The following is a 14,431-nucleotide window of genomic DNA, read 5'->3' as shown; positions in this document are numbered from 1 at the left end:
AGTTTTTTGTAGCTAAATTAAGACAGCACTGTAAGAGGAAAAAATATGGGCAACCAAAATAATAACAATATTTTGATTTATAATACCTTGATGGATTACAAAGGCTAATAGCAGTACCGATTGTTGTGTGTGCGTAGTGGATGGACCCAGATGCGGAGTCGGGAGCAGTTTTAAAAGGTTTATAGTGCACAGGAAAAGGGGGGGGAATCTTCGTGGGTGAGAGTGCTGGAGTCGAGCTGCTGGTGAGCGGTGAGACAGGCACTGGAAAAGAGGAGAGACACGTTAATAAAAAGCCACAGGTAAACACTGGAACAAATCAATGAATCGTGAGATACTGAGCCGAGCGCTGGAGCTTTACCACGGGGAGTAAAGAGCGAAACTCTGGCACTGCAGAGAGCTTCCAGGCATCTCTTGAAGGTGAGTCTTGATGAGTGATTAACCGCAGGTGTGAGTGCTCTCTGCAGCGCCGTGGGGGATGGTGAACCTCAGGGGAAGCAGTGACAAGTTACCAGCAACAAAGCCGGCTCCCGGAAACAGGAAACCGAAAGTCCACAGAAATAAAATGAGACTTTCAAAGTAACCATAACAACCGATGATGTTTTAGGGGCAGAATCAGTGGTAGCCAGGGCTGACCAGGGCGTCCTGAAATCTGATTGGCCTCCCTAAAATCCTTAAAAATGACTGGCTATTTGCCTTGGCAGCCATTCACTAGCCATTTAAGCATACCCAATCACTAAGCATCTTAACCATCATAATATTGTTTTTTTACCAACTGTACAATCCCCAAGGTGAGGCATATAAAAGTGGCCCAATCATTCTCATATATTTTCGTATGCGACCCTCAGTGAAAAAAAGTTTGGATGGTTTGGCTCAGCATTAGAGAGAGGTTGAGGAGCTCAGACATCCAGAGGGAGCTTGTAGTAGTAGAGAGCTGCTCCTCCACCTCAAAAAGAGCCAGTTGGGATGGTTTGGCATCTTATGAGGATGCCTCTGAGTTGCTTCCCCATGCAGCTCTTCTGGGCCAACCAACTGGGAGGAGACCCTGGATTTACCCAGGACTTGCTGGCCGAGGAGCACTTCAGAATCCCCCAGGAAAGGCTGGAAAGTTTTGCTAAGAAAAGGGATGTTTGGGCTGGCTTGCTTAGCCTGCTTCCACCATGACCTGACCCCAGATAGGTGGATGAAAATGGATGCAGAAGAAGTAAACAAATACTATTCATGTTCAGGAATGAATGTAATTTGAGATTTTACAGCATAAGCTAAGCAACATGCAGTGTCTTTTAAAAAAACCTTTCTAAAAACGTTCCTCTCTGCAGAAAAAAGGATTTTGTTTGATCCCTATTGCTGTTTATTTCTTTATTTCTGCTTTATGTAACATATTTAAATACAAAATATTTAGTAGACAAGAGTGAGTAAAGATGCTTCACTCACACTTGTGTACTAATTGTTTTGTATTAAAATCACCATGGTGATGGTGAGGATGGCGTCAGCAAGCATACTACTGGGTGTCTTCTTTCTCTCAGGTGAGTGTTTGCCAATTTTTTGGTCTCACCACAACTGTGTGGTTTTCAGTTTAAGTCACGTACAGATTGGTGCAGACAGCGCAAATAATGTTACCTCACTCAGTATGTTTACATGCAAGAAGCTTGAGGCCCTCCCTGCTTTATGTAACATATTTAAATACAAAACATTTAGTGCACCAGTGTGAGTGAAGATCCCGTGAGTAATGTGGTTTCATTACATGAACTTCTTTATTTCTCTCATATACTGTAAGTGACTTTTGTAGCTGGTTTATGGTAAGTGTGAAAAAATACCAGGGATTAACTGTCTGCTAATGGAACATAGGAAGTCAGGTTGTTCAGTTACTTTTAAATTACATCAGCTAAAGGGAAGTTGGCTATTTTGTGTGTTGTACTTCAGCTCAAATTCACAGACTGAAGTTTTCTCCCCTGCTGAACATGAAGTGATCTCCAGCAGCTTTCTCTTCTAGTGTGGGCTTCTAAGGTAAGAGATTTAACTGATTTTATAAGAATTATTTCCTTCTTTCCTTTAATAACCATCACAAATAAAACCTTGAGAAAATATCAAATACTGTCAGCTTCTACTTGACAGAACCAGAGTAAAAATACAAGCAGGTGGGTTAGGGTTGCAGCCATGCAGTTATTTGCTCCATTTGAATGAGGAGAAACTTTTGTTTCCAGTGGGTACATGATAAAGTTCGCTCCAGGGTGTCCCACTATCTGGGTAGGGATGTCATATAGCTTTATTTTGCTCTACACAAAATTTTTAGATTATAATCCAATCTTTATCACTGTGACAGCTTTCTTATTATCCTCTTTGCAAAAACTGCACTACAGTTCCAATTAAATAGTCTATTAAAGTCTCACTGTCTTGAGATGCAGGGTTCCTGTAAAGAGTCTTTAAAGGGATATTTCAGGATTTTTGAAGTTGTGTCGTATGAGGTGCTTGGCTATAGAAGTGGCATTAGCCACCAGTGATTTCTGTGAAAGTTGATCCTGTGGTTATTACAAGCTCAGAGAGATCCGCATCATAGTGGCTATAGATGGAAACATTTTATCCTCGTAGTTTAATGCTCTCTGAGCTAGAAATAACAACAGGATCAACTTTCACAGAAATCACTGGAGGCTAACACCACTACTATGGCCAAGTACCTTATACAACCCAACTTCAGAAATCCTGAAATATCCATTTAAAGGGGACATATTTTACCCTTTAAAGACAAGTTTATGTTGTTCTCAGAGGTCCCCAAAACATGCCTGTGATGTTTGTTGCTAAAAACAATCCCAAGTATTTTTGCATGTTTTAAAACCCCTGTTTCAGCCTTTCTCAGAATGAGCTGTTTTTGTGTCTGCGGCTTTAAATATCACAGATCTGTCTGACACCGCCCCTGACCACACCCCTTCGAGGTAATAGATGTGGCACTCCTGATGTTACAATGTTACAGATGCTTTCATTCAAAGTTAAGGGCTTGACTGGGAATTGAACCAACAATCTCCCAGACCACAGCTAGCAGCTAAGAGGGAGATCAAGAGAGGAGGGTGGAGCTTTTTTCCAAGCGGGGAGGGCCAACCAAACCTGGGGGTGGGGCTAACTCCCCACATGACATCATGAGGGGAAGTTCTGAGAGTGTGTGCACATTTTCTGAAAGATGGATAAAGAGAGGGAAGGAGTGAATGGATTTTTCTGGTACTTGAAGGGGTTGTGGACTGGCCAGGGGAGCATATTTTTGTTAGAAAAGCCTGAAAAAGTGATTTTTGCATAATTTGTCCCCTTTAAGTTTAAAAAATGTATCATTCAGGTATGAAATGAATGAGTAAGGAATAAAAATTGATTAGAATTTTTACAATAATTGAGCTCTCCAGCTGTTAAATTCTTTAACTGATTGTAAGTAATATAAAATGAGTTTTTTAAAAAAGGTAACTGCCCTTTGTATTTAAATCTGGGTGATGAAGGTCAGAGCAGTCATGATGGCGAGGATGCTGACAGCAAGCATACTACTGGGTGTCTTCTTTCTCTCAGGTGAGTGTTTGCCCATTTTTTTGTCCTCTACACAACTGTATGATTTTCAGTTTAAGTCACATGCAGACAGAGCTAACAATGTTAACTCACTCAGTATGTTTACATGCAGGAAGCTTGAGGGGAGAGAGAATTTATTCTCTCTCCATTGCAACCTAGTGTACAGGATAAAAAAAAAAAAAAACTTACAGCAACATTTAAATTTCACCCCTTGGTGTGGCAGGCTTTTAACAGCCATCCAGGACTTATAACCAGGTGCTTATATGCTTTCCTGTTCTTCCAAACTTACAGTTTTAAGGGTGATTCATAAAAGCATCAACAAAATGCATTGCTTTGGCACACTTTGATGTGCGCTGTGCTGCCAGGTGCAAGATTGACGATAGCACCTCAGACCAAAGGAGATGCCAACAATAAAAATATTCAGTAATGTAGTTTTTAATGAAAAGACATTTCAATTCAAAAAAAGTAAGTAACAGAAAGGACGGAGCATGACACTGCATTGGATAGCTGCTGGGACGCTGTCATAGGGGGCGTACCCTAACACTTCAGGTTATTCAGAATGAGTGGAAAGACTGTTTGCCGATCAATGGCAGTGTTTTTGCCCCCAGATCAAAATCTTATTTTTGGACTTTTTGCATTTATTTGGAGAGGACAGGACAGTGGATGGTGTAGGAAGACATGAAGAGAAAGTCGAAAATACAAGGACGGTTAAATATTTATTGACCCTAAAATTTGAATCTATTTAAAATGTTGAGTCAAATAGAGAAATAGCATTTTATTGGTCGTATTGCATTTGGGTTTTATTATTAAATATATTTTGTTGCCTTGGAATGTGTAGCTTATTTTGATGTAATTTTCCATCAGAACTGAGTATGCAGGTTGTGCCCATTAAAGGTTTGCCATTATCTTCTCTAAGAACAGAAAGACGTCTCGCACACTGCAGGGCTCCAAAAATATAATTATTCATTATATAATTATTTATTGCACCAAGTCTCTTTTTCGGCTCAGCACCTGCCCACCTTGGTTTGGATGTGCGTGTAACATTTTTCCTGCCATTATCTTCTCTGTCAATGCCAAACAGCTTATTTTGCTCTCATTTTGAGCCTCCAGTACCCCTCTGGTGCTGACAATCAGGTGCCTGATTTGCACCTGTAATGTTCAGTGATGATTCAGACTCTGCCCACTGCAGTTGAATTGCAAGGTCAAAATTGGGAGAAGATGCGGATGACACCATGCTGAATTCTGCACTGATAGAGTAACATCTTTAGGTGGAAGTGTGTGATGTGTAGGGTGACATCTCCCTCACTGGAAAAACGAGGCTTGTCATTGCTGGAGCTGAGAGATATAAAGATGAGATTCTGCAACCAGCGGCAATCACATATCTCCATGGTCTAGGACTGAACTCTATCCTCCAAGATGACAACACTCGCCCCCACAGAGCGGGATTTATCAGAGACTACCTCCAGAATTTGGGAGTGGAGAGGACGGAATGTCCTGCCAACAGTCCTCAACCCGACTGAACACTTGTGGGATCAGCTTGGATGTGCTGTTGGTGCCAGAGTGACCAGCACAACCACACTGGCTGACTTATGACAAATGCTGGTTGAAGAATGGGATGCCATCCCTCAGCAGTGTGTGACCAGGCTGGTGACCAGCATGATGAGGAGGTGCCAGGCTGTTGTGGCCGTGTATGGTTCTTCCACATGCTACTGAGGCTCCTGTTTGTTAAATGAATAAATTGTTAAATTGCTGATATGTCTTGGTTCCTCAGACTTTAATTATCCAATCCACCAAACAAGAGCCAATGGCAGAATAAGCTGTTTGGCAGCTATGACTTTTGGTCTATATTACCCAAACTAGTTCTGTGATCATGAGGCACACTGACAACAGGTGATTAAGACAAGTAGAGGCACTTATGGTTGTTCCCTTAAAGCACTGGGTGGTACTGTGTGCCCAGCCGTACCGGCCTATTTAAAGCACTGACTAACAGTAATTTCTAACTGTATGTAAACATACTGACTGATGATTCAAACTGTAAACAGCACAGAGAAAACAGATGTTACATCCTGTCCTGCCTGTCCATCATTGTGTTGATCATGAGTCTGCTTTCAGGTGCACTGGCTAAATGTCCTGCTTCTGCTAACGACCTCTTCATTGATACGCCAGAGACGATGGAAGCACTGAAAGGATCTTGTTTGCATATCCCATGTACCTTTAGGCCTAGAATAGAAGGAAAATTTGACAGCACACAGCCAATCATTGGACTTTGGCTTAAACAAGTCTCTGCTGATACAAACAAAGTGGTATACCGCAGTGATTGGAAAACCAATGAATATCCAATGAATATAACTGGAAACCTCAATCTGAAACAATGCACCACTTTATTCTCTAATTTAATCCCAACATATGAAGGCACATACTTCTTCAGAATGGAGAGTGAAGCATTCAGAGCAACCGCTGTTCGTGACTGTCTTCAAATTAAAGTGAGAGGTAAGACAGCTTTTTTGCTCATCTCTTTTTAGATTTACATTAGTATACAGGGGAGATTCAAACAAAAAATCGTTACCATGATAAACTTCATTTTTTACCTGTAGTTGAACTCAAGAAGTGAAGCTTCATTTCAAGACTTTTTTTTTGTTTAAATGCTGATGATTATGGCTTACAGCTCACAAAAATGAAAAATCATCTCTCTCAAAACATGAGACTATTAAAAAAAAAAAAACAGACAAAAAAAAAAGGATTTATAATAGAGAAATGTTGACCTTCTCAAAATTGTGCTGATTTATGCACTCAGCACTTGGTTGGTCCTCCTTTCACAATTTATTGCATCTATGTGATGTCGCATTGAGGCAATCAGTCCGTGGCACTGCTGGAGTGGGCTCTGATAGCAGCCTTCAGCTCATCTGTATGGTTGAGTCTGCTGTCTCTCCTCTTCTTCTTGACATTACTCAAGAGATTCTCTACGGGGTTCAGGTTGGACCAGTTGGCTGGTCAGACAAATAAAGAAAATTCATTTCTTGTAGTTCTGGCTTCACTAGCAGATGGAAGCATGAAGGTGTCTAAAATCTGACAGTGTTGACTCTGGACTTGATAAAGACCAGTGGACTAACAGCAACAGATGGCATGGTACCTCAAACCATCACTGAAAACTACCTTGGATTTTATGCCCCTCCGATCTTCCTCCAGACCTTGATTTCCAAATGAAATTCAAATTTTAGTTTCATCTAAAAACAGGACATTTGATCACTCAGCAACGGTCCAGCTCATTTGTCCTTAGCCCAGGTGAGAGCGTTTCTGTGGTTCAGGATTGGCTGCACACTTCTAGTCCATTTCCTGGACTGTCGGTGTGGTGGCTCTTGATCCACTGACTCCAGCCTCAGTCCACTTTTTGTGAAGTTCACCTAAATTTTTGAATCTGCCTTGTTTGACAATCTTCTGAAGGCTAAGCTCATCCTTGTTGCTTGTGCTCCTTTTCTTGCCAGTCAGCTTTCCAGGAATCTGCTCTGATACGGTCTCAGAGAACAGCCTGACCTTTCAGCAGTGACCTTCTGTGGCTTACCCTCCTTGTGGAGGGTGTCAGTGATTGTCCTCTGGACATTTGTCAAGTCAGCAGTCTTTCCCATGACTGTGGTTGTGTGTACCGCACCAGAGTGAGAGAATGAAGGCTCAGGAAACCTTTGAACATTTGACTTCTCCACAATATTCTTTAATTCAGCGGTTGTGGATAATTTATTTTTGTAATCTGTAATCATCAGGATTAATACAAAACAGAAATGTTCCATTTTAAAACAAAAATCTTGAAATGTTCCATTTTGTATGAGATTAATCTGGAATATATAGAAATTCAACTTTCTGAAGAAAATCCTGGGACATAAATGAACTTTCTACCTAACATACTGCTGTGACACCACAGGTTCCTAGCTTAATAAAGCACATCCATCCATCGTTCTTTGTTTTATGCATCTTCAAGCAATCGTTGTGGCCGTAATCCCATATACATGTATATTAATTGATTATTTTTGCTGACTTGAATTCAGATTCCCCTCCAAAACCAATAATGGAGATTCCTGCTGATCTGAAGGAGAATGTGTCCGTCACTATAATGTGTTCAGCCGTCACTCCCTGTCCACTCTACCCTCCTAAACTCACCTGGAATCTCAAAAGAGACTCTAACTACACAATGGAGGAAAACCGAGATGGAACCTTTACGAGAAAAATCCAGGAGACCATCACACTGACATACAAACATGATGGATACAACATCAGCTGTTTTGCTACTTATCCTGTGAATGGAGGAAGAGACAACAAGACAGAAGAGGAGACAAAGACTCTCAGTGTTTCATGTGAGACCACCACACTTTGTTCTTGGATCCTGTCAGAACAGGATGATTTGTGAGGATGTTTGTAATGAATGTTGTGTATCTCCTGTTTTCCCCAGATGCTCCTAAAAACACCTCAGTGTCTGTCAGTCCACCAGGTTTGCTGTCAGCTGGTGTTAGTGTGACCCTGAGCTGCTCCAGCACAGCCAAGCCTCGTGTCAGCAGCTTCACCTGGTTCAAGATGAGCTCAGATGGACCCATGAACGTATCTGAGGGAGAGATTTACAGCTTTAATGTGACAGAAGGAGGAGTTTATTTCTGCGTGGCCATGAATAAACTTGGGGATGAAAGATCATTAGAGATTCATCTAAAAGTTGAAGGTAAACATCAGATTAGGATTAGAATCATTAGAAAAAATGAACCTAAGTCCTGGCGATTGTATACTTCTAAGAGGTATGAGAAGAGCAACCCATCCAGGTACTTTGCCTTAACAATGCCAGGCCAACCCCTTCCTGGGTGAAATTGTTCCATCCAAATAAATGACAGTAAATGGGAAAGACTGGGAAATTTAAAAGCTTCAAATATGAAAATCGCATAGCTTAATGGTTATTGAGAGCATACAAATTTGTACATTCTACAAAAAAATATGTATCATAATATTATATAATAAACTACATTATAGGTGAACATGAGTGTGTGCTCAGACTCTCTGTGAAGAAACAGGACAAATTGCCTTATCATGCAACCAGAGATATCCTTAACTGACATCACATACCTGTTGTGGTTTGGGTTTATTTGTTCTGGAAGCAAATAGCCTTGGTGTGGCACTTAGCTCAATCAGTTTTATCAGAACTGGACTACGTTTCTTTATGAAATAAAGACCAAAGAACAGCACTGAAACTGGCCTTGGCATGAGTTTGTGAGAGCAGGTTGGATTAAGTTGTACTTCAAGCCTGTGTATGCAATGGCTGCTACCAATGTAAATATTAGCTCAGATGTAGCTGTAGAAAAGCAGCTTAATCAGACCCCAACCACATTTAAGAGCAAAGAGCCACACTGAAAGCTTCTCTTTACAGAGATGTTTCATGTTTCAGCATGAATTTTAGCCACTGACAAACTCCACTTTTCATATACAACAGCACAAGCCTGTACAGCTCAGGGTAGAAGTGGAGCTTCTAAAAAACGTCACTCACTCTGACCTTGCACAATGAGTTGTTTTCTTATTGCAATTCTGTGTCCCTGTCACCTCTTTAAAATCCCGCTGAATCCATCCTGCCAGAGCTTCATACAGCACCCGCTCATGCGTCACAGCGCTGAGCCAAGATGGAGGCATGGAGAACAACTTTTTAATTTAGTCTGTTATGATCTATGAGTAGGCTACAAACATGTGCCTGAGCAAGCAAGAGAGGATAAAGCTTAGGGCACTGTTCTTAATCCTCAATCTATCTTTAATATTTCCATGGTTGATATCCACATAATAAATGAGCAAACTTTGGTGTTTAAAGTGAGGTTTAGGTGCGAAAGAAAGAGAAGTGGGGTTGGGCGGGCACTGTTTTGAATTATCAATCACCCATTTAAATGACTTGGACTGATACGAAATTTCACATTAAATTGAACCTGTTCCGAAAAAAATATGACGGATGAAAATTTAGGCAAATTCATGAAATAGCATGAGCAAAGTTACTGCTCAAAGTACTCACTCTCTCGAGCCATAATGGTCAAAAGTGTGCCAGAGCTTGTTTAACAACAAGCTACAAACTCCTAACAGGACCACAACAAAGAGCCAGATCACATTTATTTCATGTTGTCTTTTCGTGATCTGTCATTTTTGCAGGACTTGGATCACTAAGTGGAGCAGTTATCGGAGGAATCATCGGGATCATCTTACTCATCTGTTTGGTTCTCTGTCTACTTCTGTGAGTGTCCAAAAACAAAGCAGAAATTGATTAAAGATCACTTTTTGAACATGAGGTTTAAAAACAAATCCATATTTCTCATCAATGCTTCACTTTGCAGTGTTTTTATGTGTTGGAGGCGGTCAAAATCAGCCAAATCGTCTCAACAGAATCTGGTAGGAAAACAATGCTTTTTGTTCAATGTGCAGCACTTTAATCAAATAATTACTTTTATATTATGTGATCATGATTGGGTATCATATCTTATGTCTATGGCTCAGCACAAATTGGCACCTACTTGACAGGTTGTGGAAGTTTTGTACACCTACAAGCGCTGAGTTGTTAATGTCCTCAGTTTTCCTCCATGCAACAAGAAAGAAGAGGAGGACATGTGAAAACAGACAGTCAACATTGATGAGTTTCTTATTAAACTTGCAGCAAAAGATTTTGGATGCAATTATTTCCAAGAAAATCTGTCTGCAAACCGTACATCCGTGACTGCCACTCTCACAGATAAATACGTATCTCAGAACTGAAATACATGCTAAAACTTTCTAAATAAAATCACATGAGCCTTCCATTTAGGGTTAGGGGAAAGGGTTAGAACACCAAAAGTTAAAAAACTAACCTGAAAAACCTGATTACAAAAGGTTAAATAAAGTTGAATAAACATTCTGCTAACACAAGAAAGCTCATCTTCCATTAAAACACTCAACAGCAGCCATCGTAGCTAATGTAGCTCCATTAATTCCAAGCTAAGCTCAAAAGCAGCTCCATATCTATGTTAGCTGTGTAGCTATGTTAGCTTTGGTTAGGTTTGCTGAAGTTCACATTGATAAAGCTAAATTAGCTATACATACGGGAGCTACAGAGCTACATTACTAAAGTTAAGCTTACATAGCTATGTTAGCTAAAGCCCACATTGCTTAAGCTAACTTAGCTATAGATAACACAGCTAAAAAGCTATGTAGCTAAAGTTAAGCTTACATAGCTTCATTAGCTAAAGCTCACATTGCTAAAGCTAACTTAGCTAGAGATAACGGCGCTACAGAGTTAAGTAGCTAAAGATAAGCTTACATAGCTATGATGGCTAAAGCTTGTATGGGTAAAGCTAACCAAACCATAGATAACAGAGCTGCAGAGCCACGTAGCTAAAGCTAAGCTTACAAAGCAGCAATGTACACTACATGAATACATTCTCTACATAGCTACATTAGCTAAAGCTCTTGTTGCTAAAGCTAACTTAGCTACATTGGCTTCTGTAGTTATGCTGAGAACCTTGCTATCATAGCTATGTTAGCTCTAGATGAAGCCAACAAAGCTAAAGTGAGCCACCGTTCGTGTAACTACTTCTCAAACAGTCTATACATAATTTGACCACAGATTAGACATCTGACTTTTTTTTCTGTTTAATTTCTGAAATGTTTTGTCTGCAGTGTGGTTATATCATGAATGTTATTGTCAGACTCAAGTTGTTAAAAAAAAAAAAAATCTAAAACTGGAAATATGTTGTACAGGCAAATTACGGCACTTCCTTTTTGAGATATATACAGCGTCTCAGATGAACTGTAAACTCTCAGATGAATCATAAACAACTCAAATTTGCTTAATTTACTTCCTTTAACTCTACAGACCAAATGCTCCTCTGCTCTGTTGCTATAGATTGTTAACGATAATGATTGTTGATTACTAAAATGCAAAATAAAATCAACATGATCAACTGCAGAAAACGTTTCATTTAGTAGGTTCACATTTAACAAGACGTCTCACCTTACATTAACAGGAGGCATGTAAAGCTTGTCTTTCTCTTCCTCTTTCTGATTAGCTGCAGATAAACATTTATACAGTTGAGAGAACATGATGGCAGAGCAATGGGAGTCGTTTATTTCACACATGTAATATGTAAAACAAAATGTGTACTGTATTACCCTTAATTATACTTAAATTTAAAGAAAAATGTTCACTGATTTCATGCAGTACCTCCTTGTTTTTAGTAAGAGATCTCAGTAAATTATGATTTATGACAGACTTCACTTGTTCCATGCAAGGCCGTAACAGACACTGAAGTCAGGGGTAATTCATAAACCATCAGAGGTCCACAGATAATAATAACCCCATGGCTTTATAGTTGAACTGTTTTATAAAGTTAAACATAGGAAAATAGTATTCAAATAACTAGGCAGCTGTCTGTCTGACTGCTTGTGCTTGTTGAAGGTCCTATGTTACAACATATCCTGTTAGCGAATCATTGTTGTTGAAGCAAGAATGACAGTCCACCACAAAGAATGTTTCTTTCTCGCTTGTTGCTGTGAGAAGCCTTATCCTGATTCTGAGTGGAGATTCTGGTCTATATTTCAAAAATGTCATGTTTTTTAGTGTGAAACAGGTGAAGAGCTTCCAAAAAGAACAACGCAAGATGAAGAAGACATCCATTATGGAGAGATTGACTTCTCCAAGCGGAGATCTGAAAAATCGTCTGACTCCATGCAGGATAGCAGACAGCAGCAGGAGACGCTGTACGCACAGGTCAAAGGCCCTGGCTTGGAGCAGGATATGCTGTATGCACAGGTCAAAGGCTCTGGCTTGGAGCAGGATATGCTGTATGCACAGGTCAAAGGCTCTGGCTTGTCCGCTGATGACCCTGAAAGTCTCTACGCTGAAGTGAAGACAAATTAAAAAGGATAAAAGGGGTTGTTTGCATACACAGAGGCCTGTAATGCCCTGAATGCAGATCACACAAGGTGCATAGGGCCCTTACGTTTATGGAAGGTCTCAAATGTTTTTCACTTATTATTACTATAAGGCTGATGTCTGTAATATGAGAAGACCAGCATTTCTCTCACATATTCATAACTTTCAGTCATGTGACCAGCACTAAGATCTGGAGGAAAAAAAAGAGCTGGCAGAGACTGTTGACCACTATGTGGAGCTGCAGCACAGGAGGACTCGACAGCCAATATTTCCAAAAACAATTTAAAATGCAGACTCATCTGACCACAGCACACTTTTCCACTGTAGATCAGTACATCTCAGATGGGCTCATGACCAGAGAAATGGGCCTGAGCTCACTTCTTTAACTTACACCTTTAACCTCTTAACTTACACTCCCCTCCAAAAGAATTGGAACGATGGGCACAATAACTTTATCTTTTCTGTAGACTGAAAACACTTGGGTTTGACATGGGGGTTGGGGTTTATTCATCTTTTGATATCAAACCTAACTGTTTTCAGTCTACAGCAAAAACAGGAATTGGCCTCACTGTTCCAATACTTTTGGAGGGAAGTCTATATTTGAAGACACAGTGGCTTACTTTGTTAACTGACAATAGGTTTCTGAAGTGTTCCTGAGCCCAGGTTGCGATATCCATCACAGAATGATGCCAGTTCTTTATGCAGTGCCGAGTCTTCCACTAAGTGGAGAACTTTGCAGCATTGTTGATTGTGAACAGCTGAGCTTTTCAAGAGTGCTCCTTTTATATGAAACCATGATACTAACACCTGTTACCAATTAACCTTCTTACCTTTAGAATGCTTTAGTTATTCGTTTTGGTAGATTACCACAACTTTTCCAGTCTTTTCTTATGTCTGTCCCATCTTTTTTGGAAAGTGTTACAGGTGTCAAATTCAAACTCTGTATATCTGTGTCTTGTGTTAAACAAGGTTTTGTAAAGAATTTGCAAGTAACTGTATTGTTTTATTCTTATTTTATAATGTCCCAACTTTTTTGGAATTGTAAATTTATAAAGGTTTTGTTTATGGTCTCATGGTTTATTTGCTTGTTTTATTCTCTTCCACAACGTCGTTCTTTCCTCTTTTTGCTGCTTTTTAACTGCATGTAAAAATGTAGATTCAAATTGTTAATAAATTTTGGATGATGGAAAGAGTTATCTGCTTATTCTTTAAATGTGTAAGTATGCATGTTTTTGTTTTGGGAAACAAGTTAGCAGCTCATTATGATAGTATTTGTTAATGATGGTGTAGCCAAGCACAAACTAAAGCAATTAGCAGGAATTAAACACTAACATCCCCGATCTTTGGTCAGCCAACATGTACATTTAAATTTGAAATAGCTTGAATGTTGACATAAATGGTTACCATCAGTTTATAAACCAAGACTGGTAGTAAGTTATTTTGCTCACCAGCCATTGTGGCAAGTGATTTTGCAAAATTACTAGCCACTCAGCATTTTCACAAGCCATAATTTTATTGTTGGGAAATTCTGTTTTATATGCCAAATCTGCTGTAAGTTATTATCTTGATCAAGTTTCTTCTCAGGCTCCTGAACTGCTTGGGTTCTGCTGATGTAGGCTTTGTTCTTCTGTTTGCTCCGTCACATGCCAAAGCACCTCATCAACCCTTGTTTTTAAAAGTGCTATACAAATAAAGTTATTATTATTATTATTATTTCTATTATTATTATAGACTCGATCCCCACCTGGAGGGAGCAATCCACCGTCAGAGAACCATGACCTCTTACTTGGAGTTGCTGACCCTCATCCAGCTGCTTGCACGTAGCTGCAGAAGGGTGCCCAGGTAAAGGTGCTGATCTGTGCAGGGCAGGTAACCATGAAAGCCTAGTAATGACAACAACTTAACAGGTCTCTTTGTCAGATTTATTCAGTTTGACTTTGGCCATTGCCAGAGGTGTCAAAGTATTCACATTCATTACTCAGGTAGAAG

At 39.9% G+C, this 14,431-nt stretch overlaps 1 protein-coding gene across 1 annotated transcript; it reads left to right on the top strand.

Moving 5' to 3' along the window:
• Nucleotides 1-1,821: 1,821 nt before the first annotated feature.
• LOC121527420 (B-cell receptor CD22-like) lies at nt 1,822-13,546 on the top strand. Its single transcript, XM_041814379.1, has 8 exons — nt 1,822-2,004; nt 3,474-3,540; nt 5,650-6,027; nt 7,575-7,880; nt 7,976-8,236; nt 9,691-9,772; nt 9,873-9,927; nt 12,128-13,546. The coding sequence occupies exons 2-8, from the start codon at nt 3,486-3,488 to the stop codon at nt 12,425-12,427; spliced, it is 1,437 nt and encodes a 478-aa protein (XP_041670313.1). The 5' UTR covers nt 1,822-2,004; nt 3,474-3,485; the 3' UTR covers nt 12,428-13,546.
• Nucleotides 13,547-14,431: the final 885 nt, after the last annotated feature.

This window comes from Cheilinus undulatus, linkage group 19 (genome assembly GCF_018320785.1).
Source record: "Cheilinus undulatus linkage group 19, ASM1832078v1, whole genome shotgun sequence".
Classification (NCBI taxonomy): Eukaryota; Metazoa; Chordata; class Actinopteri; order Labriformes; family Labridae; genus Cheilinus; species Cheilinus undulatus.
Note: the sequence above shows the minus strand (reverse complement) of the source record. Positions and strands in the feature narration are given on the sequence as shown.

What these genes read in the sequence shown, in the direction of transcription:
- LOC121527420 (XM_041814379.1), top strand. Translation starts at nt 3,486, where the DNA reads ATGATGGCGAGGATGCTGACAGCAAGCATACTACTGGGTGTCTTCTTT. An exon ending in GGGTGTCTTCTTTCTCTCAG is followed by an intron (nt 3,541 to 5,649) that starts GTGAGTGTTTGC and finishes GTCTGCTTTCAG; the next exon opens with GTGCACTGGCTAAATGTCCT. An exon ending in TTGGTTCTCTGTCTACTTCT is followed by an intron (nt 9,773 to 9,872) that starts GTGAGTGTCCAA and finishes TTCACTTTGCAG; the next exon opens with TGTTTTTATGTGTTGGAGGC.